At 43.7% G+C, this 25,006-nt stretch overlaps 2 protein-coding genes across 2 annotated transcripts in view; one reads left to right on the top strand and one right to left on the bottom strand.

The window, feature by feature from the left end:
• The window catches only part of LOC129712954 (protein transport protein Sec24B-like), a 44,830-nt gene extending 43,433 nt beyond the window's left edge, over window positions 1-1,397 (bottom strand). The window contains exon 1 of the mRNA XM_055661751.1: window positions 890-1,397. The gene's annotated coding sequence lies outside the window, so the exon portion shown is untranslated. The remainder of the gene's footprint in view (window positions 1-889) is intronic.
• Window positions 1,398-2,137: 740 nt separating this feature from the next.
• On the top strand, window positions 2,138-20,130 carry LOC129712953 (GTP-binding protein SAR1a). Its single transcript, XM_055661749.1, has 7 exons — window positions 2,138-2,194; window positions 6,621-6,697; window positions 8,766-8,885; window positions 10,156-10,221; window positions 11,801-11,904; window positions 12,853-12,984; window positions 19,745-20,130. The coding sequence occupies exons 2-7, from the start codon at window positions 6,640-6,642 to the stop codon at window positions 19,859-19,861; spliced, it is 597 nt and encodes a 198-aa protein (XP_055517724.1). The 5' UTR covers window positions 2,138-2,194; window positions 6,621-6,639; the 3' UTR covers window positions 19,862-20,130.
• The last annotated feature ends 4,876 nt before the right edge of the window (window positions 20,131-25,006 follow it).

The raw sequence follows: 25,006 nt of genomic DNA, 5'->3' as shown, positions 1-25,006 counted from the left end.
CTGAGGCAACCAACGTTCCCAGAAATTAACAGAGAGTTTGGGAATAGTAGTTACAAAATGATTTTGTTATCTACCCGGGTATGTTGCATTGACCAAATTACGTCTCTTAATTTCAGTTGCTTCATTTTTCACATTTTATTAAAAGTAATCTCTTTAAGTCTAGCCTTTAATCACATCTGTTTACATCATCTATGTATAAATACTGCTGTAATTTCTACATTGTGAAACCAAAATGTATAAAAATGGCCTTTATTAAAATCTGACAATGTGCACTTTGACCACATGTGTTTTTTTTCTATTACAAATCTCAAATTCTGGAGGGAAATAAATAAATAATGGGTCTTTGTCCCAAACATTATGGAGGGCACCGTAGCTCTGGGGGCCAACAGAATCAAGGGAGGTGGGGAGAAAGCAGGAATGGGATCCTGATTTTGGATGATCAGCCATGATCATATTGAATGGCGGTGCTGGCTCGAAGGGCCGAATGATCTACGCCTGCACCTATTTTCTGTTTCTATGGGTTAGAGTTTACGTTGGGAGCTGATGTTAACAGCCTCTCTTCTCGACATCCAGCTGGTGAAATTTTAAGCTCGTTCAATAAATGTGCGTGAGACGAGCAGGTCTCAAGATTTGGAGGGAATGCAAAGGTCAGGAGAAGGGATTCTACTTTATCAAGGCACAAATGTGCTTTGGGATGAATATAATCAAAGGGAAGATTGGAAAACAGAAGCGGTCCAAGGACCGACACTTTGGAGGCACAGAAGTAAAGGTGAATCATGATCTTCCACATCTACAGAGAATTCCCAAGTAACTTGATAACACCAATGGCAGCTCACCCCCTCCCCCCACCAGGACAATTAGTGATGGGGACATTAACTGCAGGGCTTACCAGTGGCAACCACATTCCATCAGTGAAAAAGTCATTGAAGGCTATTTTCTAAGGTAGACAAAAGTGCTGGAGAATCTCAGCGGGTGCGTCAGCATATATGGAGCAAAGGAAATAGACAATGTTTCGGGCCGAAACCCTTCTTCAGACTATTTTCAGCTATATTCTAGCTGGATGGATACGAGTGATATCAAGCCAATGCTATACCACTTAGCTGAATAGTGATTGAGAGCCTTTAGAAGGTACTGCAAGTTGAGAATATCAGGACAGATCATCTATCATAGTCACAACAGCTTTTTGCCTTTCTGCATGTTTCCTCCTTTCTTCTCCCAACTTCATATTCTCCATAATTTTATCTCTTTTTTTAAAAGTGTTCTCTTTCTCCTGATTTTTGGTATTTTCTTCCTTCTCTTGACCTCTATCCCTATTTCCTTCTCTCTCTTCTTTACATTCCCCCAAAGCTGTTTCCCTCTTTTCCTGCCCTTCTACCATATTCTCCCTTCTTACACCACATCTCTCTCCCTGGCACTTCCCTCCTACCCCCTCTCACTCCCTCTGGCCCCTCTCTCTCTCTATGCCCTCTCCTCCTCCTCCCTCTCTGCCCCCTCTATAGAAACATAGAAATTAGGTGCAGGAGTAGGCCATTCGGCCCTTCGAGCCTGCACCGCCATTCAACATGATCATGGCTGATCATCCAACTCAGTATCCCGTACCTGCCTTCTCTCCATACCCCCTGATCCCCTTTAGCCACAAGGGCCACATCTAACTCCCTCTTAAATATAGCCAATGAACTGGCCTCAACTACCCTCCTTCACCACAGCCCAGATCCAGAGATCACCACTATCCTCTGCACCTCCCTCTTCCTCCATCTTTCTGTCCTCTCCCTGTCTTACTCTCCCTGCCCCCTCTCCCCTCTCCCCCATCCTCCCCTTCTTCTCCACCGACCTCTCCTCAATCCCTCCTTCCTTCTCCTTCCCCTCTTCTTGTTCTTCCCTCCATCTCTCCCGCCCTCCTCTCTCCATCCTCTCCTCCCCCTCCTCCCCCCATCTCCTCTCCCCCCTCCCTCATTCTCCTTCTCTCTCCTCTCCCCCTCCCCCCCCCTTCATTCTCCTTCCCTCCCTCTCCCCCTCTCCCCCTCCCTCCCCTCTCCCCCCCACAGACACGAGCATCTTTGACCAGCAGCTTCCAAAGATCTTTGCTGCTTCTCCCTCCTCCCGCCCCCGGAAGCGATCGTGTGCTAGTGTTTTCCGGGGCGGGCGGGCGGATCGGGGGCCGGGGTCGGGTCGGGGCCGGGAGCAGCGGCGCCAGGTGAGGGGGGACCGGGTGTGTATGTGTGTGTGGGTGTGTGTGGGTGGGGTGTGTGAGTGTGAACCGCGGGAGGGTTCAGTGTGGCGGATCGGGGGGAGGGGCGGGGATCGTGGGGGGAGCAGCGGAAGGTGGGGGGGGGGACGGCTGAGGGAGAGGAATGGGGGGGGGGGGCGATGGGGGGGTGGGTGGGGGGGTGGGTGGAGAGGTCCAACCGGGGGGGGTTAGATAGAGAGAGGGGGTAGGGGGTGAGAGGGGATAGGGAGGGGCAGGTAGAGAGAGAGAGGGATGGTGGGAGTAGAGAGATTGGGGGGGTCAATAGGGGCATAGAAATGGGTAGGGGTGGTGAGAGGGTTCGGGGGGGCAGATAGAGAGAGGGGGTCTGGTGGAGGAGAGGGATTGGGGAGGTGAGGGTCAATAGGGGCAGATAGAGAGAGGGGTGGGGGTGGTGTGAGGGGGTGGGGGGGGGGGGGGGGCAGATATAGAGAGAGAGGGTGAGGGCTGTGGGGAAGGAAGGATGGAGAGTGATGGGGTAGAGAGAAGGGGAGAAGCAGGAATATATGATGGGAGAAGGGGTAGACAGAGGGTAGGTGCAGTAAGGGTTTGAAGGGGGGGCAAAGAGACAGATTGCAGGTGGTGTAGGGGAGAGGAGAAGATGAGATGATAGGAGGGGGACATCAAGAGCAGATGTGTGTGTGTAAGTAGTAATGGGTTTGGGGCTGGAGGGTGGGTTTGGGTTAGTCTGTACAAGAAAGTGTGGGAGAGAATGGAGAGAGAGAGAGTAGGCTTAACGGTGGAGAAGGGGTTCCAGGGGAGTGGAGATTGTCAGTGGTGTGGTGAAGTGGGTGGGGACAGAGGTGAGGGGGGGTGGTGTAGAGAGGAGGAATGTATAAAATTGGTGAGTAATTAGAAGTGGGATCAACAAGAGTGGTCAATGGGGTGAGGACTGAGAAAGACTTTAATCTAATTTTGCTGAAATTTGCACCATTTCAAAATTTAAAAATACATTTGGTGCTCAGTCCGCCCTGAGCATATTCTGGCCCTTTTCCAAGTCTTTGACATTAAGTGCAGGAATCAATGCAGGATGGGATTCCAAATGCACAGGTCTTAATCTGTGCCCCCCTCAGGCCTCAACTCTTGCAGTTGTGACTTTAGAACATAAACAATCTCACTACAACGTTCAAAGTAAAGCAAAGAACTTCACATTTGTTTTCTCCACTAGATCAGTATCAATAAAACAAAATATGGCAGTCATAGCATTGAAGTTTGTGGGCATTTTATGTACTGAAAGTGGGTACCATGTTTCACTGGAACCATTGCAGTGTACAATTGGTCATATAGAGCGGTTGAATGTGGACATATTTTCTTTTTTGTCAAAGGAATGTGTAGTTGGGGTCAAATAAGGGAGGGGGAGGTGGGGTGTGGAGAGGAATTGAAATGACCAGCAACTGGCTGCTCCAGGTAGCTAAGCTGATGTGCTGTCATCGATGAGACCAAGTACAGACAAGGCACCCGATTTATCGAGCCCCTGCTCTCCACCTGCCACGGACAACTGGAAATCCCAGTCACTAGCCATTTCATTTCCCCTCCCTATCCCACACCAGTCCGCCTATCCAAATATAAACTAGCAAAATAACATTTCGCATTTCATCTCAGTTGTCTACAACCCAACAGCATAAACATTGAAGATGGACACAAAATGCTGGAGTAAAGGCCCTGTCCCACTTTCCCGAGTTACTCACGAACTCTCCCGAGTTTCCCCCTTGATTCGAACTCGGAGAATTATGGTAATAGCCGTTTGTAGGTACTCGGGGCTATTTTTTTAACTCGTGGACATTTTTCAACATGTTGAAAAAACGTCCCGACTGACTGAGTCTGAAGAAGGGTTTCGGCCCGAAACGTTGCCTATTTCCTTCGCTCCATAGATGCTGCTGCACCCGCTGAGTTTCTCCAGCTTTTTTGTGTAGTCCCGACTTACCTGATGCCCCGAGTTCCTATGGCTGGCATTACGAGTCGCTACAAATCATCTACGGACTCCATCGGGCTCCTACGAGCTCGCTACCTTCTGAGGCAGCGAATTATACATAAATATAACCAAGTTAGACTCAATTCAAGATTCAAGAGGGTTTATTGTCATTACAGCCATATACACAGTGCAATGAGATAGCGTTTCCCTAGAACCTCGGTGCTCCATAGAACACAATTGGACAACATGCTACATATATAGATATGCTAAGCTACACACATGGTGCAAAACCTTCCTTACTAAAGTGCAACAAAGTAAATAGAAAATGTGCAAAACAGCAACATGGGACAGTAGACAACAGTGCAACAGAGTGCAATGTACACAAACCAAGTGTGCAGAGGGTGCAGTGCAGAGTTTACATAGCAGCAGATGGGGGGGGGGGGGGGGGGGGGGGGGGGATTCAGATCAGTTCCAGAGCGTTGAAGAGTCGGATGGCCTGGGGGAAGAAGCTGTTGCATAGTCTGGGTGTGAGGGACCGTATGCTTTGGTACCTTCTGCCAGAAGGGAGGGGAGAGAAAGGTTTATGTGAGGGGTGGGGTGTGGTCCTCCGCAATGCTGGTTGCTTTGCGGATGCAGCGTGTGGTGTAGATGTCTGAGATGGGGGGGGGGGGGGGGGGGGGGGATTGGGGGGGGGGGGGGGGGGGGGGGGGGGAGACTCCGATAATCTTGTCGGCTGTCCTCACTACTCGCTGCAGGTTCTTACGGTCCATGCTGGTACAGTTTCCAAACCAGGCAGTGATGCAGCTACTCAGGATGCTCCCTATAGTCCCTCTGTAGAATGTGGTGTGGATGGGGGGGCGTGAGGTGGGCTTTCCTCAGCTTTTCTCAGGAAGTGGAGACGCTGCTGGGCTTTCTTCACAGTGGAGCCGGTGTGGAGTAGATAGGGCAAAAGGGAAGATACAGAGCGCAGAATATAGTTCTGACATTTCCAAGAGATTAACTTTGCTGAAGAACAGGCTTGTTCTGCTCAATCAATGTTCATAAGCCAGCCATGTGATGCTTATGGGCTGTGTAATGAAATAATGAAGGTCCCATCTTGAAAGGAGAGCCAAGAGCCCTGTCTCTCATTGCCACACTTTTTAATAATAGTTTTTATGAGGTCTTTCGTTGCTCCCTTATACCTTTGTGCAATCCTCAGAGGTGCCTGCATCACCGTCATCCACATCATTAATAAGAGCAATAAAATGCAGTGACTCCAGCAGTGATTCTGGTGAATGGTGTTGCATACAGATACCATTAATGCTTGCCCTCATGGACAATTCTTTCTGTTGGGTGAAAGTTTACTCTGCAATTTTCTTTTGGTGCGGCAGATTGTTAGGAATATTAATTAATTAAAATTCCAAATTCCAGTTGAGTTAATTCTGTAACCCACTGTGAAAAGTTCAGTCTTTGGTGAGACAGCATCTCCATTTTTATCAGCGCTTCCCAAATTTTTATCCATGTTTCAAAGGACATCTTCTAAAATTCCAGAACCAATTAGAGAACAAATATATATATTTTTAACTGGTTGGGGAAATCTAAAACTAGGAACAAACTTAAAATGATGACACAAAGCATATAAAGTGCTACAATAACTCATCAGGGCAGGCAGCATCTCTAGAGAAAGATACACGGTTCTGGAGTAACTCAACGGGTCAGGCAGCATCTTGGGAGAACCTAGATAGGCAAGGTAAGATTTCCGAACCGAAACGTCGCCTATTAATGTTCTTCAGAGATACTGCCTGATCCACTGAGTTACTCCAGCACCATGTGTCTTTTTTGGTAAATCAGCATCTGCATTTTCTTGTGTGGGTATATCTGAAGGTGTTATTGTGAACCTAGGCCATTCATCAGAGAAGTTTAGAGGCACTTCAATGTTGGTTAAAATTTTAGAGGTGATGGAACTGTAGGATTCTCTCTCACCAAACAGCAATCAGTTATCTGATTTAATTATTAGTTTTATATCTGAAGTTGGAGGTAAAGTGACACAACGGTAGAGTTGTTGCGTTACAGTGCCAAAAACCCGGGTTTGATCCTGACTACGGGTGCTGTATGTATGGAGTTTGTACTTTCTCCCCGTGACCGCGTGGTTTTTCTCCGGGTGCTCTGGTCTCCTCCCACATTCCAAAGACGCACAGATTTGCAGGTTAATTGGCTTTGGTTTATATTGTAAGTTGTCCCTTGTGTATAGGATGGCGCTAGTGTACGGGGATCACTGACACGGGCTCTGTGGGCCAAAAGGTTTGTTTCCACACTGTATTTTAGAGATACTTTAGTCTGAAGGAGGTGAGAATTAAGTGACAAAGTGGCCTGAACAGACTCTGAGGGATGAATGGCCTCTTCCTGTCTCAATGTTAATTTAACACAAACATTTGACATTCAGGGAAACATCTGTGACCTGGACTTGTCTTTTACCTGTTGCAGGTGTGTGTGTGATTCAGCAATGTCGGGCTTACTCGACTGGCTGTACAATGGCTTCACCAGTATGCTGCAGTTTCTGGGTAAGTAGCCCCAAGCCGTGTCCTATTTGTTTCTCTCCCTTATTCCCTTCCCTTGAATTTGGTGACTGCAATTTGTGCATTGGGGATATGCAAAATTCACCTCATTATTCCTAATATTAATCTAACTCTAAGACACAGAACCATGGGACCCATTAGCCAGGGCATTGTTAACTGTGGACTTGGGAGCATCAGTGGTTTAATTCCAGTTAATAAAAACTGCTTATAAAATGTTTGCCTTTATAAATGCTTGCTTAGTGTGGTTTAGGAAAACTGTCCCAATCCTCAAAATATTATAAATTGAATTAATTTGGTCAATAATTTATATCATTCATAATTAAAGGTTTATTTCCTACCCTGCCATGTGGATAACAGCATACTATTTTTCCGATGACGAAGGGAATATTTCTGATGGGGTGAAGCCATGGTTTCTGTAGAGATGAATTGTTTATAAAATCATCTAGTTGATATGATTGATGAGGACAGTTAGATAAAGAGATAACGAACATGTAAAAGCTGTGAAACACAGGTTAGAGCAGTTGCAGAGAATGTGGGGCTAAAACAAAAGTTGTTTGGGGTGAGGATATGTAGCCAGGCGAAGAGGGGTTGCTGTAGGGGATAGAAACATAGAAAATAGGTGCAGGAGTAGGCCATTCGGCCCTTCGAGCCTGCACTGCCATTCAATATGATCATGGCTGATCATCCTGAGTATCCTGTTCCTGCCTTCTCTCCATACCCCCTGATCCCTTTAGCCACAAGGGCCACATCTAACTCCCTCTTAAATATAGCCAATGAACTGGCCTCAACTACCTTCTACGGCAGAGAATTGCAGAGATTCACCACTCTCTGTGTGAAAAAAGTTTTCCTCATCTCAGTCCTAAAAGATTTCCCCCTTATCCTTAAACTATGACCCCTTGTTCTGGACTTCCCCAACATCGGGAACAATCTTCCTGCATCTAGCCTGTCCAACCCCTTAAGTTGTTCAAGGTATAGCAGAGGGTTCTCACACCCTCCTTATGTGTAATGGGGGGGATTGTACACCCATGATATAGATAAGTTGGTTGAGACCAGAAAATTAGGACGGCACGATGGCACAGTGGTAGAGTTGCTGCCTTACAGCAACAGGCACCCGGGTTTGATCCTGACTGTCTGTATGGAGTTTGTACATTCTCCCCATGACCTGTGTGGGTTTTCTCTGGGAGCTCTGGTTTTCTCCCACACGCCAAAGACTTACAGGTTTGTAGGCTAATTGACTTGGTAAAATTGTAAATTGTCCCTAGTGTATGTAGGATAATGCTAGTGTGCGGGGATCTTCGGTCAGCGTGGACACGATGGGCCAAAGGGCTTGTTTCCGTTGTGTATCACGAAACTGATCCCATGACCCATGTAAAAGGGAAGAGGTGAAGAGCATAATCCCAATCCTCAAGAGGATTACATCATTCCAGATTCAGATGACTCTCTGAGTGAAAAAGTTGCCCATGAGGCCCCTCTTAAATCTCTCCCCTTAAACTATTGCCCCCTCACTTCAGAATCCTCTATGCTTGGAAAAAGACTGAATGTTCACTATATCCATGGCCCTCATGATCTTGTACATGGTGGCGACGCAGTAGAATTGCTGCCTTTCAGCATCAGAGACCCGGGTTCGATCCTGACTACGGGTGCTGTCTGTACAGAGTTTGTATGTTCTCCCTGTGACCTGCGTGGGTTTTCTCCAGGATCCCCGGTTTCCTCCCACACTCCAAAGACATACAGGTTTGTAGGTTTAAGGCTTGGTATAATTGTAAATTGTCCCTAGTGTGTGTACAATAGTGGTATTGTGCAGGGATCGCTGTTTGGTGCAGACTCGATGAGCCTAAGGGCCTGGTTCCGCGCTGTATCTTTAAACTAAACTAAACTAAATTTCAATGAGGTCACCCCTTATAAGCTTCCTATGCTCCGAATAAAAATCTCCCAAACTATCCAGCTTCTCCCTATAACTTGTCCACAAGCCCAGAGTAACAGTCTGGTGAATTGTGTGTGGGAATCAACATGTAAGCAGGCGGTAATAAATATTGTTGTTTTCTTTTCCCAGGTTTATATAAGAAATCGGGGAAATTGGTCTTCCTGGGCTTGGACAATGCTGGGAAAACCACCTTATTGCACATGCTGAAAGATAACAGACTGGGGCAGCATGTGCCAACATTGCATCCCAGTAAGTAGTTGCAAGGTTCACTGTCCGCTGCTGCCAGGATCTCTCTTTAACAGAGAGAAGCATTTGTCCTGCTGATGCAGCACTCTGCCTACTTGTAATTGTATCTATTCATTGTTAAAGTTTTAGTGTTCAAAAGTAAGCACAACAAAGCAGTCTTCAAACTTAATTCCTGACCCTTGACTATTTGCCACAAGACTAAGACTTGACTAACGCAAACTTCATAGATTGTGACATACCCGACCACATTTCCTTAATGCAGTAATTATTGAAAGGGTCTTGTCGTTGCTTACTTTGGCTGCATACAATGGATGAGGCCCAGGACACACAGGTCAGTGTTGGAATGGGAAGCGGGGGATTCCCACATGGATCTTTTTGGCCTGGTTCACCTCCAGTGCTGGAGTGTAGTGAGTCCTCGCCCTACCTGGAGGAACAGCACCTCATATTCCTCATAGCTTACAACCCAAAGCTATGAACATTGAATTCTCCAATCTTAGAGCGTAGAGCGTAACAAGGAGTGTAAAAGAGGTAGCAACGTTTGGGGAATGAATCTCAGAGCTTGGCAGGTGAAGACATAGTTACCAATGGTAGAACAATTTGGATGTGATCAAGCAAGGAGATGCTCTAGAGACATTATTTTGAGAAACGCACAGATGGTTTGGAGACCTGTAACAGATTAGAGATAGGGAGGTAGGACCATGAAAGAATTTTAAAAAACAAGGATACATACATTAAAATCAAAATGTTGCTTAACTGGAAGATCAGAATGAGATGGAGCAAAGATAGTTCTGGATAACTTACACCCACTTGAGTGGAGCAATATCATGTCTGGCAGAAGGAAAGGAGGCAAAGATGGAGCCAAGTGACAATGTAAAGTAGTACCCCTCAGAGAGCAGTGGTTATTCTACACATTGGCCGAGCCATGCAGCTTTGACAGGCTTTGTACTATACTATGTGATGCCCTCAAAGCAGGTTGGCTGTCAGTGTAACATAAAATGCCTCTGCGGCACAAAATCATTGCACGTGTCATGAGGCAAATAAAAAGTACACAGCAACCATTTAATTTTGAACTCTGGATTATTCAGTGGTGATTGAGCAACATGTGCTTCCGCACTGTGGGGTTCAACTTTTGATTGTGCATTTGTACAAAGCACTCTGTACTGCCCTTGGCCTGCGTGTGCATTCACTTCTAGTTCTGGGTTTGTTTGTTCATCACATTTACACACAGACAATTGGCATTGATGGTTCTAACTTTTAAAAATTGTTGTTACAGCATCAGAAGAGCTGACTATTGCAGGAATGACTTTCACTACCTTTGACCTCGGAGGTCACGCACAAGGTATGACGCCAAAAAAATGGTTTTATCATATTTGTGCATAGTAATGTGCTGCTCAGTTTGTGCTGATCAGGCTTGGCATTTTCGCTGTAGTCTGCCAGCCTAATAAACGGTAAAAAATATCTGTCCAAAGCATGTAATTAATAAATATCTACAGATTTGCAGGTAAGGAGTAATGAACCTGACCACAGTCCTAATCTTGTACTATTATTTGTGGTTTTTAGTTAAAGAATAATTACAAGTGCTCAAATATTTCTCATTCATAAATTGTTGGTCATCTGTCCTGTTTTGGCCCAGTACTGGTTTTTCTTGACTGTTCTCTGGTGAACAATCTTAGGACATTATGTGTAGTATCTGAATATTTTATCTGACAGATTATTTTTGGCACTTTGGTCTGGAAACTGCAGTTACTATTGTGTCAATTAGTGGCGTTTAGAGATACAGGTCCTTCGGCCCATCGAGTCCACGCCGACCAGCGATCCTCTTTCATTAACACTATCCTACACACACTAGGGACAATTTACAATTATACCAAGTCAATTAACCTACAAACCTGTACGTCTGGAGTGTGGGAGGAAACCGGAGCTCCCCGGAGAAAACTACGCAGGTCACGAGGAAAACGTACAAACTCCGTACAGACAAGCACCTGTGGTCAGGATCGAACTCGGGTCTCTGGCACTGTAATGCAGCAACTCCACTGCTGCGCCACCGTGCCACCCCAATTCTGAAAGTTCAATTCTTGGATTAAATCCAAATACCACGTCTCCCTCAGAATCTTGTCCTTTGGCGAGACCACCATCTCATTCTTCTGAATTCTACTAAACCTAGGTCCAATTTGTTCTATAAGGAACTGCAGATGCTGAAAAATTGGAGGTACACAAAAATGCTGGAGAAACTCAGCGGGTGCAGCAGCATCTATGGAGCGAAGGAACTAGGTAACGTTTCGGGCCGAAACCCGGTTTCGGCCCGAAACGTTACCTAGTTCCTTCGCTCCATAGATGCTGCTGCACCCGCTGAGTTTCTCCAGCATTTTTGTGTACCTCCAATTTGTTCTACCTTTCTTCATGGGTTGCAAGGATATACAAGTGTGCAAAGGGATGCAGATGGGTTAAATGAGTGGGCAAGAAGTCAGTTAATGGAGCATACTGTGGGAAAACATGAGATATTCATGATTTGGAAGGAAGAATCCAAAAATCTTATTATTACGGAATAAAACGACAAAATGTTGCGATACGGAGGGATCTGAAACACCTCGTAACTGAAACATAAAAGATTAGCAGGAAGATTAGGCACGGTGGCGCAGTGGTAAAAGATTTAACCGGTTCTTTTCTGAATACCACAATTGAACCTACCTCCATTACCCGACCCAGGCAATGTATTCCAGATCTCAACTGACAGGTATTTAAAAGGGAAAAGCAAATTTTGTATTACTCATGTTCACCACCACTGTGTTTTCTGACACTTCCGTTCACTGCTGCAGCCACATTGGCTTTGGTCTTCAGGATGACCCAATTATGTAGCATCTTGAAAGTATCAAACACCTTCTGAAATGTTGTATTTAATTATTGCCCCTTGTTTGCAGCCCGAAGAGTCTGGAAGAACTACCTCCCTGCAATCAATGGGATTGTTTTCCTGGTTGACTGTGCAGACCACTCGCGGCTTGCTGAATCTAAAGTGGAACTTGATGTAAGTTCAACAATGTTGACCATTTTTTGGGTATAGGTAGATCCTTCAACAGAGTGCCTTTTGATGTTGATTTTTGTGGCAAGTCGGTTCGTTCCCTCCCTTCTAATAAATGACCACTTGAAATGTACATCAGGAATGTGGCACCTTGCATCTGAAGAAGGGTCTCAACCCGAACCATCACCTATTCCTTTTCACCAGAGATGCTGCCTGTCCAGCTGAGTTACTCCAGCTTTTTTGTGTGTATCTTCAGCACCTTTTTTTTTTAGTCTCTTTTCAATTAGCTGGGAGAAGTCAGGGGGTGTACTGCACCTGATAGCACTCTGAGACACAACTAAAATCATAGCTATTTATTGCACTCTCCGGCACCTGGTGTGTACAGATTGGAGCAGAATAAATGTGTATGAGGGAAAGCCTTCTGCTCCTGTAATGACATTATGGGGAACTGAGACGTGGGGACAAGCAAACTCATGGCTAGTCCTGAGGTGGGGGGGTGGGGACCATAATTTACCTGTGGTAAAAGTGATGAAGTGACAGATAACATCTTGTAACGGAGGAGTGGTTGTGATCGGCTTGCTTTCAAGTTTTGTAACTTGGCATAATAGGGCAGCTTGCTCATGACAGCAACGCTCGGGCAGTCTTGGAGCTTTGGTGCTCCACTGGCAAACTGAGTACAATTCCTACTATTACCTCAACATGCATTCAATTCACTTATTTAGATGTTACACAGTAGAATATTTAATTTTTTTAATCCAGTATGTTTGAAGGGAGTGCAGGAACAGGGAGTAAGAAACATATAGGGGAGTTGGGATCCAAGGTCCCAATGACTGGGCAGGGACATCAGCTAATCACCCACATGAATTACCCGTTTTAATGTATCTACAGCCACCAATTTTACAGATTGTTTTTGTTTCTAATGATCATGTTTCTCACGTTCATTATCTTTCTTAGGCATTAATGACAGATGAAACAATAACTAATGTTCCCGTCCTCATCCTGGGTAATAAAATCGACCGATCGGAGGCCATAAGTGAGGACAAACTACGGGAGATCTTCGGGCTATATGGACAAACGACAGGAAAGGTAACGGAAAGGCTCAAGTTTCTAAGTCATTGTATCAGTAGAGTGCACATGTAAAGAATGACCTTTTGAGGCAAAGCAACTCTGGTTGAAGATAACATGGGAGTTTTATTATTGCCACATGTATCAAGGTACAGTGAAGAGCTTTGTTTTGCATGCTTTCTAAATAGATCAGATAATACTATACATAAATATAATCAGTTCAAACGAGTAGAATAGATGGAGCTAAGGGGCAGATACAGAGTGCAGTATGTAGTTCTCAGCATTGCAGCTCATAGGTTCCCTAGACAAAGTCCAATGTCCACACTGGGGTAGAGGTGATTCAGACAGTATCCTAGCTCACGCAAGGACAATTCAGAAACCTCATAACCAAGGGGAAGAAACAGTTTGTGAGTCTGGTGGTGCGTGCTTTCACCGGACAGGAGCAAGGAGAAGAAGAAATGACCAGAGTGTTTCAAGTTATTCATTTAATAACTCAGTACCCTGGCCAAGTTGTGGTGCAGGACTAGCAAATTTACCAGACAACCAGATGCTATTCCACACCTGGAGCACACACTGGGCCCCGGATCTTGGCTACAGATTTACTTGCATTCCGGACCCCCCCCCCCCCCCCACAACTCCAAACAAGCACCTGGCCCACATGCTACACAATATGTAGCCAACCTCACAAGTATGTGTATAGGAAGGAACTGCAGATGCTGGTTTAGACCGAAAATAGACACAGAATTCTGGAGTAAGTTAGCGGGTCGGGCAGCATCTTTAGAGAAAAGAGAAAATGCCCGAGGAAGGATTCTGATCCGAAACGTCACCTCTTCCTTTTCTCTAGAGATGCTGCCTGACCCACTGAGTTACTCCAGCATGTTGTGTCTATGTCACAAGTATGTGGATCCATGGATAGCTATTTCTTGTTGCATTAATGACTGAGGCTGATATCTATTCATCGGGATTTCTGAATAATTGGGTATTGAATTATTGGAGTTTTACTGGTAATATTGAAACTGGTGCTGGTTGCAGGATATCTTTTTAGTTAGTTCCCTATTTTCTAATAGGTAGCAGGTAGACAATTTAATGCCTCATCTCTGAATGTACACACTGTACTATCCTGGATATCTATTTTTAAAAGAAATTAACTTTGCTTGAGCATATGGCATTGATCAGCCCGTCTAATATTTTCCACAACTCAAATTACACATGTTGGAGCAAGTGGAACAGATTCTAATAGACACAAATGACAGCGTGTTTATCTTGCAATTTCCAAGAGCCCACTCGGAAACTATTGGAAAATCTAGATATGTTTTTATATGGTAAAGTCACGAAAGAGCTGTAAGTAATAGTGAACATGTTGCAGCTATTTGAATGAATGTAGTTTATAAAAGAGAATAATATTAACGAGCGAGTGCCCTTTCAGTGAAACTTAGACCTGGTGTCATATAACTGTTGCTATGTTCGAGTTTACTTGGTTTCATTCACTTGTTCAGACCGGGTACCTACAAACATGGCAAAGAAAATCATTTGACACAATTATAAATAGCTTTAAAAACTCTTGGGGGGGGGGGGGGTGGGGGTGGGGAATTTCCAGCTGGACTTTTCGTACAAAGGTAGAATCGCACCTAATGGGTTGGAGGAGTGAGCCTTTGGAGCAACAGGAAAGTAGAAGCACATCGGTTTGATGCGAGAACCTCCTTGTTAGATTGCTTCCACATCCAAATCATTGGCAGAATAGTTGGTGGGGCTGCACGAGAAAGATCAAGGATGACGGATGAATGGGCCCTGCATTATTATTGCCCAGCCCTGAACATTATTGCATCTAGTTTAGTTTAGAGATACAGCGCAGAAAGAGACCCTGCGCCGACCAGCGATCCCCGCACATTAACACTATCCTACAACCACTAGGAACAATTTTTTTTTAAAACATTTACCAAGCCAATTAACCTACAAACCTGTACGTCTTTGGAGTGTGGGAGGAAACCGAAGATCCCGGAGAAAACTCACATGGGTAACGGGGAGAACCTGCAAACTCCGTACAGACAGCACCCGTAGTCAGGATCGAACCCAGGTCTCTGGTGCTACATTTGCTGTAAGGCAGCAACTCTACCACTGCGCCACCGTGGCCGCCATTATCTAAAAACATCTCCAAGCTGACTCCAAGAAGACCAGCTGAAGACCGATTCGCACCAGAACATAACTCCAGCCTGGGCAATAACTATTCTGTGTAAAAGACCCTGGGTTATAAGTGTCATCAACGTATTCTAACATGCAGTGGGATGCCAACAATCACAGATTTTGGTTGCCTGACACCAACACCTCTGTATGGGGACTGGACACTGATCAAGGGAAAATAGACACAAAAAGCTGGAATAACTCCGTTGGTAAGGCATCATCCTGGAGAAAGGGAATAGGTGAAGTTTGTGATATCTTTGTGACCCGAAACGGTGAATAAGTGATGTCTTCAGACCCGAAACGTCACCTATTCCTTTTCTAGAGACGCTGCCTGACCCCCTGAGTTACTCCAGCATTTTGTGTCTATCTTCGGTTTAAACCAACATCTGCAGTTCCTTCCTACACCCACTGATCAAGAGAACCCTGACTTTGATGATGTCGTTGCCACTGCCTCTGGCACGAAGACATGGAAACCCATTATGTGTCTGAGACCAAACAACTGAGTAGCTAGGAGCTAAAAGCTAGCAATTATAACCTTTTGTGTTTGTGGGCTAGGGAGAGCTATAAAAGGAGTATATTTCATGGTTAGTGTGTATCGTTCACTTTGCAATTTATGGAAAATACGTGGGACCTTCAAACAGTCTGACTGCAAACTAAGCAGTGAGCAAAGGCAGAACAACAGTCAAACCAAAACTAGGTTGGTGCTGCTACTAATTAAACATTGATGATTTGCAAAGTAACTCAGCGGTTCAGACAGCATCTCCGGAGAAAAGGAATAGGTGACATTTCGGGTCGAGACCCTTCTTCAGACTAAGAGTCGAGAAAGGGACCGAGAGATATGTAGAGTGATTTAGAGAGATATAGAACAAAGGGATGAAAGATATGCACAAAAGTAACACTTTGCAGGATGCTAGTTGATGACTCTTAAATTAGAAGATTAAATCTAGTTCAACCGGTAACACTATTCAGGTTAATTATCTCTGTAGATAGACTGCAGGTAGATCAAAAATAATCCTTGTTTCTAGTTTTCATTCAGTGTTAAAATTATGTTTTAAAACCATGCAGTTCAACACATTGTATGACGATATTAAGTGGGTGGCTTTTGTTTTTGCTGTGGTTCAATATGGTAACACTCTTGCCCACAAATTGGGGATTTTGTGCTCAAGCCCAACTTCAGAGAGTTGAACACAAAAACTTAGGTTGACTCTCTCAATCAGTGTTCCTTCGGCACTATTCAAAAGGAAAGTTCTCTCCATTTTCCATCCAAACTTTGTTCCGTACTAACTAAGCACTACAAAATTGCTGCGGTTTGGTCAAAATTCAACTGCAGCACCTCTGCTGTGTTTCGAATAGAGAGCCAGCCATTTGCACAGGGCACCAATGCTAAGATAAAGGGCATTCGGCCCATTATCAAAGCACATCACCATCTGCCCATGTGTTATGAAAGCACATCACTGCCCTTTCAAAGCTAAAGTTCAGACATAATTATTTTATAATTATCACTTGACATATTGATATGGACATAGTTTTGTCACCTGATTAATGATACAGATCTTATGAGTTCACTTGTGCAGCCAGATTGCAGCCCTTGTTCGTCTCTCTCACAGTAACCCCCTCCCACCTCAAAGTTGGTTCCGTCTGCTCTTCCCTCACGCAGCAAGGCTGTGTTGCTATCAATCTGGCAAGTTTAGAAGTTTTGTTGTGGATATGGGTCTCGGAAATGTAAATGATAAAATTGCACGTTAATAAAACATTGTGCTGCAATGGCCCCTTGTCTGCAAAGCTTGTTTTGCACGAACACTGCCCTTGACCTTGACTGGCCATATGCGGCAGCAAAGAAGATCAACAAGTAATTTTTAGATGTTCGGCCTATAGAAAGCATGGGCAGTATCCGGCAGGCAGCCTTGATCTCTGATGACGTTTGCACGAGGTTCACTCCTGTAACTTGACATTCTCCCACATGATTGAAACTCTGCCTCCCCCTCCCCTCTCCAGCTGGCCACCTGTCAGCTCGAGGTAATTCATCGGCAGTGGCTGATACATGGTTTGTGTTAAAAGCCAAAATTGAATTTCATCCTTGTTGTCACCACACTCCTTGTGTACAAACGCTGAGGTAGCATGTTATTCATTGAATTAGTTGAGACGAAGGTAGACACAAAAAGCTGGAGCAACTCAGCGGGTCAGACAGCATCTCTGGAGAAATGGAATAGGCGACGTTTCGGGTCGAGACCCTTCTTCACCTGAAACATCACCCTTTCTTTTTCTCCAGAGGTGCTGTCTGACCCGCTGAGTTACACCAGCTTTTTGTGTCTACGGTTTAAACCAGCACCTACAGAGACTTCATTAAGACGTTGGTTGTCTTTCTGCTGACTGGTTAGCACGCAACAAAAACGTTTCACTGTATCTCGACACACGTGACAATAAACTAAACTGAACTCCGTTTTGGAGTCTTCTGTAAGGTTAATATCCAATAGGCAGTATAGCTCTCCAATTTAGCTTAGCTTAGAGATAAAGCAGCAATCCCCACACACTGACTCTATCCTACACACACTAGGGACAATTGCCAATTATACTAAGCCAATTAGCCTACAATTCTGTTTACTATTCCCAGTCATCTTTGTATTTCTGTTACATACACATTTGAAGGCCATTTCCAATTTAATTGGTCATACAAGTGATTATTTAAGCTGTCTACCAAATCAGTCTTATCATTGGATTTAATTGTAAATGACATTATTGTTTAGAGATAGTACATCTTATAATTCACATCCCATCTTTGTATTTCACAAAAAGATCAGTAATATTTTACACAAGCCAAGAATGCAATTATAGCCATTTTTAGATGCATCATTTGAAAGATGTGTTTTCAGCTGCAAAATGTGTATGTTTTAAAATTCACACTGCATGAGTCTCTCTGCTCTATTTCTTTCATCTACCTTTCATTGCTCCTTAAAATCTACTTCTGCTCTGGCTTAAGGACTGTTAAATCCAATTTTGACTGATAATGCTCCATTGAAAAGCATTATGATACGACCACATGCAACTTGCCATGCAATTACAGACTGACTGAATGTATGCTTGTCAGAACTCACTCACTGGTGGTCTGCTGATTCCCTACCACTCCTTGAGTCTCAAACACTGCTATGAGTTTGGAGATGCAAGAAAATTAAGATGTCAGAACCTTGTGCAAAACAAAGTGCCGGAGAAACTCAGTGGGTCAGGCAGCATCAGTGGACAGGCAACATTTCGGTGCTGGACCCTTCTTTGGGACCCTGAATTGGGTCCAGACCCAAAACACTTTCATAAAGTAATACAGCGTGGAAACAATCTTTCAGCCCAGCTTGCCCATGCCGACCATAGTCTGTTCATGCCCTCCAGAGATGCTGCCTGACTTGCTGAATTCCTCCAGCGCTGTGTGTTTTGCCAGGACTTTGAATCCTGCTTGCACTGAAAGGAGCAGTACTGGGGAAACTTGGTTCTACCCACCCAATGCAGTGGCTGCAGTTAGTGAATCTTCTGCAGTAGACTGAAGGAATTAAGGATGCCCGCCAGAAAGTTGGCAGAGCCCAAGACACCTTGAAGATGGAGCAGTGAGGAAAGGTTTATATTCGTTTAACGTATGCTTTGGTAAGCTTGAATCTGAGCACTAAACGGGACTGTCCCACTTGGGTGACCTAATCCGTGAGTTCTGGCGAGTTTGCTCTTGAATCATACTCTCAGCATGGTCTAGGAGGTCTTCGTAACTCTCCTTCATGCTCAAGAATGGTCTCCGCGTACTCGAGGCCTCAGCTAGGTCGCGGCGGTTTTTTCAATATGTTAAAAAAAAGCCCGCGAGTAAAAAAAGGTCGCCAAGGAAAAAAAATCTACTTTTTTTACTCGTAAGTTTAGTCATAGTAGGTCGGCATGTTAGTCGTAGGTAATCGAGTGTAGTCGAAGGTAGTCATAGATAGTCTTCATCATAGTCAAAGGGAGATCGAAGGAGGTCGTCTTCACTCTCCACTATTCGGTGTCCAATTTTACCGAAGTTAGTCGTAGCTGGTTGAAGCTGGTCTTCAACATAGTCGAAGGAGGTTTTCAACATGTCATTTTTTTCAAACTCTTCTAAACTCGCCAATTAGGTCGCCCAAGTGGGACAGCCCCATAATCCTCATGTGAGAAGAAAGCAATGGAAATAAGTTGACCAACAGTATTGGGGATGCCTCAACAGGAATTCTAGTTAGACATCAACATCCTTCATACCCCATGTATGCATTTATGGACATCTGATGTAAATTGTGCACAAATTAGGAGAGGGACCTACAATACACTCAAGCTTCATTTAGACTGATTTATGATGTGTTCAGAAGAAAAGATGACAAAGTGAATGTTAATGTTTGTGTGGAAAAGGTTTGACTTGGCTGTAAGTGATTACATATAGCTTAGAATGTGTGTGTGGGGCATGGGGGACATGCGAACATGAAAGTTGCTCCTCTGGGATGGTGTGGTGACTTAATTTTGGGGTTGGAACACTGGAATATATTGTAAAGTCATTGTTGTGTGAAAATAATATGACCTGTTGCTGCATACATCAGGGGTATGAATGTTCCTTGCCGATCTCTTCCAGGGGGGTGTGCCATTGAAAGAACTCAACACTCGACCACTAGAGGTGTTTATGTGCAGCGTGCTGAAACGTCAGGGATATGGAGAAGGATTCCGCTGGCTGTCGCAATACATCGACTGAACCTGAGAGTAAATTATGCCACTTTGGACTGAACTAGTTTGCAGCTGTCTACATGATCTTCTTTTCCTCTGCTTCCTTTCCAAAACAACAAAAAAACAGGTCACACAGCTGTTGACAAGATCGCAATGCCTAGCAGGGGAGGTTTCAGATGCAGGTTTTTAAAGTATAAACCTGACGTAGGCGTTTGTACCTGGTTTAACATTACAACTGTTTTGCCCCAAGTGTGGCCTGTTTACAACACCCCCTCCCCCCAACCCCCCCCCCCCCCCTCCCCCTCCCCCTCCCCCCCCCCCCTCAATAATAGTCAACTGAGAATTCACACTTGAGTTTGGCTATACAATGGTCTTAGAGATATATGTGAGGATTTATTTTTTGTGTGTGTTCCTTTCTTGTGATGCTCTGTGCTCCCGAAGATATCCAGGTATATCTGCCCCTCTGGGGCCACGTCATAGAAGAAAGCATGGGTCGAATGGATGGCAGTGAACTGACCACTCTACAAAGCATTTTAACCAAATCAAGTGATAAGCTGAATAGTGTTCACAAGTCAACTATTCAAACATGTTCCCTGTCTGCGCTGATTATGGTAAGAGCCATTTTTCCTGAAGCTCGGAATGGTTTGAGGCCAAAATTGAAATATGGCTGATGTAAACGTAACCATTCAGGACTTGAAGCTCCCATGAAATGAGGCTGTGGGAACTGTTTTGTTAAAATTCTCTCTGCTGCCAGTTTATTCTAAGTGGGATGTGCTTTACATACATGACATTAATATTTGAAGATATGCCAGTGGTGTTTGGACTGGTTAAATCACGATCAATTCATTAATGTGATTCAGTTTGGTTAATTATCTTACTGTCGACTCTGTGTGGCTGTAGTTGTCGTGTTGGTGTATCGTGCATCGAGGTGGATTGTAGCCAGGGTTTGAGTATGAACTGGGGATGTTTCATCAATAAACAGCCCCAGTTTAGTTTTAGGTATATATAAAACTGCATATCAGAAAACATCATATTTTAAAATTTAGATATTTAACTTTGTAATTGAATGATGACACAGTGAGTTTTATTTTGCCAATTGGGTGTAACGGGATCTTGGGAATTGGAAAATGAGCAAAGTGTGTCTCAGGTGGATAGAGTGTAATGCAGTCTGTTTGGACTTGTTTAGTGAGTCATTCTGAATAACACAAGCTGGGTGGCGTGGTTTACAAGATGGGTTTGTTGCAGAAATTATTATCTTCTAAGGGGCTCACGAACTGGAGGAATTGCCCAATATCTTGCACACTTTTAATGTAAAGCTTTTATATAAAAAATGTGAACAAATTCATACACCTGGTGCTTTTAACTGTGGAGTCAAAATGGAAGTACACAGGCTACGTAATGCTGGGAACTGTTTTACAAATATGTTCAAATAGCTCGTGTCAACAAAACCGAACAGTGGGTGCACATGGAACAGGGAATTTTAAATCTCTGTTCACTGAACTAGGTAATACTTACAAAATGAATAAGGCTGCATTATCAACGATGTGGACTGTTATCAAACAGCCATTCCACCAGGAAATTGAAGGGAATGAAAAGTGGTTGGTCAACACCATGTTATATTTTTTCTTGCTTCTAAACTTTTGCCTCTTGCACAGAATGGTGGTGTTCTTTCGCGGTTGATGAAAGGATGGAGACATTCTGTCGTGGCATTCTCCTTCTGCCAAAAAAGAGAAAATCAAATCGCACCTTCTCCCTGTCGAGAAATAAATGTCTGTCTCGGAAAAGCCAAGCTGGCTGTTTTGCTCTGTTGAGGCTTATTTTGCCAAACCAGACAAAGACTCATTACTTCCAGTAGATGCCATTTAATGAGAATGTTATGTTTGTACTTTATTGTCTATTTAGGCTCTTCCATTTAAAAAACCCACATAATTTGCTCTAAATGAGTGATTGGATAAAGAAAATGTCTTGCTTGTCCCAGGAGCAAGGTCATGTTTCCACAACAGAGGCATCAGCAGATATCCATTTGAAGGGCATTTATTTATCACTGTGGCAGTCTGAGTGGATTTTCCCTTTTCCTAAGCATGACTGCAGAACTAGATATATTCTTTCCCCCTTCCCCAAAGGCTTTTGGGCTTTTAACACAACAGGTTAGTACTGTACCTGCAGTATTACTCAGTTATTACTGTTCTACATGTTTGGGGTTATTGATCTCCACTGAGAGGGTATAGGTGACTGCTTTAACATTTCACCAATCTGATGCCTTCCCCAACTTTATTCTTGCAAAAAACTAGTTCTCGCCCTCAATTTGTTCATTCTTTATGTGGTAGAAAGATAACTTGCAACGTGTATAAATGTATTATAAATCATTGCTTTATTTGAATAAATGTACTTGTATATCTTTGTGTCTTGAACTTTTGTTGAGCTATGCATTCGGCATGGGTTGATGAGCATCTAGCAACTGCTGCAACTAAAACATGTGCTGGATACTTCCACCAGTTTGTGTCTGTGTGGCACCTTAGCCCATGACTGAGCTTCATTGCTTGCATTAGGTTAATAACGACACCACAGTGACTTGATGTACAGCAGCCACAATCCCAATGAGATATATGCCCAGTTAAAGTTTATTTTCATTGCACATTGAGAAATGAATAGAGGTTAGCTGACTAACTCGAACCATCTTCACAAAATGCCAAGAACCCTTCAACAAACACCAGCATTAATGCCACTATCAAAGGACAGCCAAGCACTCGGGTTCACTGGACTCTACAGTTTCCAGAGCACTGCAAATTATGAATCTCCCAGCTGCACTTAAAAGTTTAAAGTAGTTTATAATATCGTTCCTCTTCAGTAATCAGCTTGCCTTTCAGCCTAGAATACTTTCAGATTATTGCATTACTCCCAAAATAGTTTTCCCTGATGGAAGGTCAATTTCTACAGTACCTTGAGATGACCTCGAGTATAATGCAATAGCAAATATGACTGTATATTTCAGGGTTTTGAATTCAATGTACATTCTTGTATTTAAGCTCATTATCTAGCTTGTGGATTGATTCTTGACATCAGCGACTGAAAATTGCTCATTACCGGGTAGAAACCAATTGCAACTATTTCTAGGTCAAATCTGCCACTTAAAAAATTAATCTCGACACTTTCAATCACTCTTGATTGAGTCTGGTGAAGTCCTGTCTGCCACCCTGGGAAATGAAGGCGCATTGTTCCAAGTTCATCACTCATCCATCGGTTGGTCACACCCTGAACTCACATTAGCTCGGGTGTAATGCCAATCTTCCAACCTACCTCCTGGCAGGCCTGGGACTTTTTCCTATGTAACTGTTACACTATAATGCTGTAACACTATGTTCTGCACTCTGGTATTTTTCTCATTGCACTACCTGCTGTATTTGTGTATTGGCTCATTTGTAGTCATATAATGTTATTTAATTTGACTGGATAGCACGCAAACAAAAGCTTTTAATTGTATCTCGGTATGCATGACTATAATAAAGCATATACCAATATATTTTCATTGTGCTGCTTGGTCTGCAGACACAGGTCCTCTTGGAGCAAGACCCAGTCTAGTCCAGAACACAACCTAGATAGCCACTCCATTTTTTTTAAATTTAAACAATTGCACCCATTTAACCACCTTCAAGTTGAGTCTAGGCACCCAAGAAACTGGGATAAGATTTTTGGACTTTCTCAGCCAGCCACCCTCATCAATGTGCAAAGAAAACTCCAATAAGTGATCAGTAGATCTGGATGTCCTAACCTCAGTAGCCACAGATGATTGCGGCAGTGAGTCCAGGACAGAAAATGACATTGGCACATTGAGCGATAAACTTTTGCTTTGATGGTAAAAGCACAAATTAACTTTTAGTTCTTAATGTAGAAAGGAGAGAAAGAGAATTAATAGACTGGTTGACCTAAAGGATGTATACCTAGGCTGAGAAGCTTATATGGGAAAGAGACATCAGCCATTATTGAATTAGTAGACCTAATTCTGCCACTGTAACATGTACTTTGAAGGGAAACATTATTTGAATTTGAGAAACATAAGCGATCTTGTGGAAATGTACGCAATTGTTCGAGGAATTCACCAGGTGTTTCCACAAACTGCAGAATTCACTACATAGTCTCAGGATAAGTCTCCTATTATTTTAGACTGAGTTGGTAAGAAATGTCTTGACTTAAAAGAGTTGTGGATCATTGGAATTATCTGCACTTTAAGGCCAGGACTGTTCGTCATTGTTCACATTTTTGAGCTAGGGGCTGCAGGAAAATCAATGTATATAATCAGCCTTAATCTACTTATTGAGCAGCAGAGCAGGCTTGAGGGACGGTAGGACCTGCTATTTTTGTGCTAATGTATGATGAAGAGCCGGGCCCACACACATTGAAAATGAGTGGGTTGCAGACTTTCCATTGGAAACTGAACTGTATTGCAGCGTTCAGCATTCTGACAACCACTAATGATCGGTGTGCTTTAAAGTATCCTCCTGCCACTGATGACAGCATCGTGTTTGTGGCATCCAGCTGTGAGTTCAGGGTCTACTCCAGAAATCAGTAACGCGACTAGTTTGATAAATTTAGCTTTTAGTTTAAGGATCATTGCTGAGTGTTTTGATCAAAGACTCCAGCTAAAAATATAACTCAACCCCAGGCACTATTCAGACATTTAAGTTAGGAGCAATGGTGGGCGATTTGTCTCTCTAAACCCGTTCTGCTATTCAATAAGATTACAGCTAATCTGATTGTAAACTCGAACTCCATATCCCTGCCTACCTCCAATAATCTCTAATCTTCTTATCAAGAATCTGTCTATGTCTGCCTTAAAGCATATCTAAAGGGTCTGGGTTAACGAAGGGGGCTCCAAAGACTCCTAATCCTCTGAAATAAATTGTTTTTTCATTCTCTGTCTTAAATGGGAAAAGCCTTATTTTTAAACAATAGCTTCTTCTCTAGTTACCTACAGCAGGAAACACCCTCTTCACATGCAGTCTGTCTGGATCCACAGGATCTTATCCTTATTAAGTCACCTCTCACTCATCTAAACTCAAGAGGATGGCAAGTTAAATTGGTGTGTCCTTGTAAACATTCATCTATCAACCAAGATAAGTGCCCTTCGGGTGACTTATTCCTGTGTGTGAGATCTTGTTCTCAAATTCATTCTTGA

Source organism: Leucoraja erinacea, chromosome 34 (genome assembly GCF_028641065.1).
Source record: "Leucoraja erinacea ecotype New England chromosome 34, Leri_hhj_1, whole genome shotgun sequence".
Lineage (NCBI taxonomy): Eukaryota > Metazoa > Chordata > Chondrichthyes > Rajiformes > Rajidae > Leucoraja > Leucoraja erinaceus.
The sequence above is the reverse complement of the archived record's forward strand: the minus strand, read 5'-3'. Positions and strand labels throughout refer to the sequence as shown.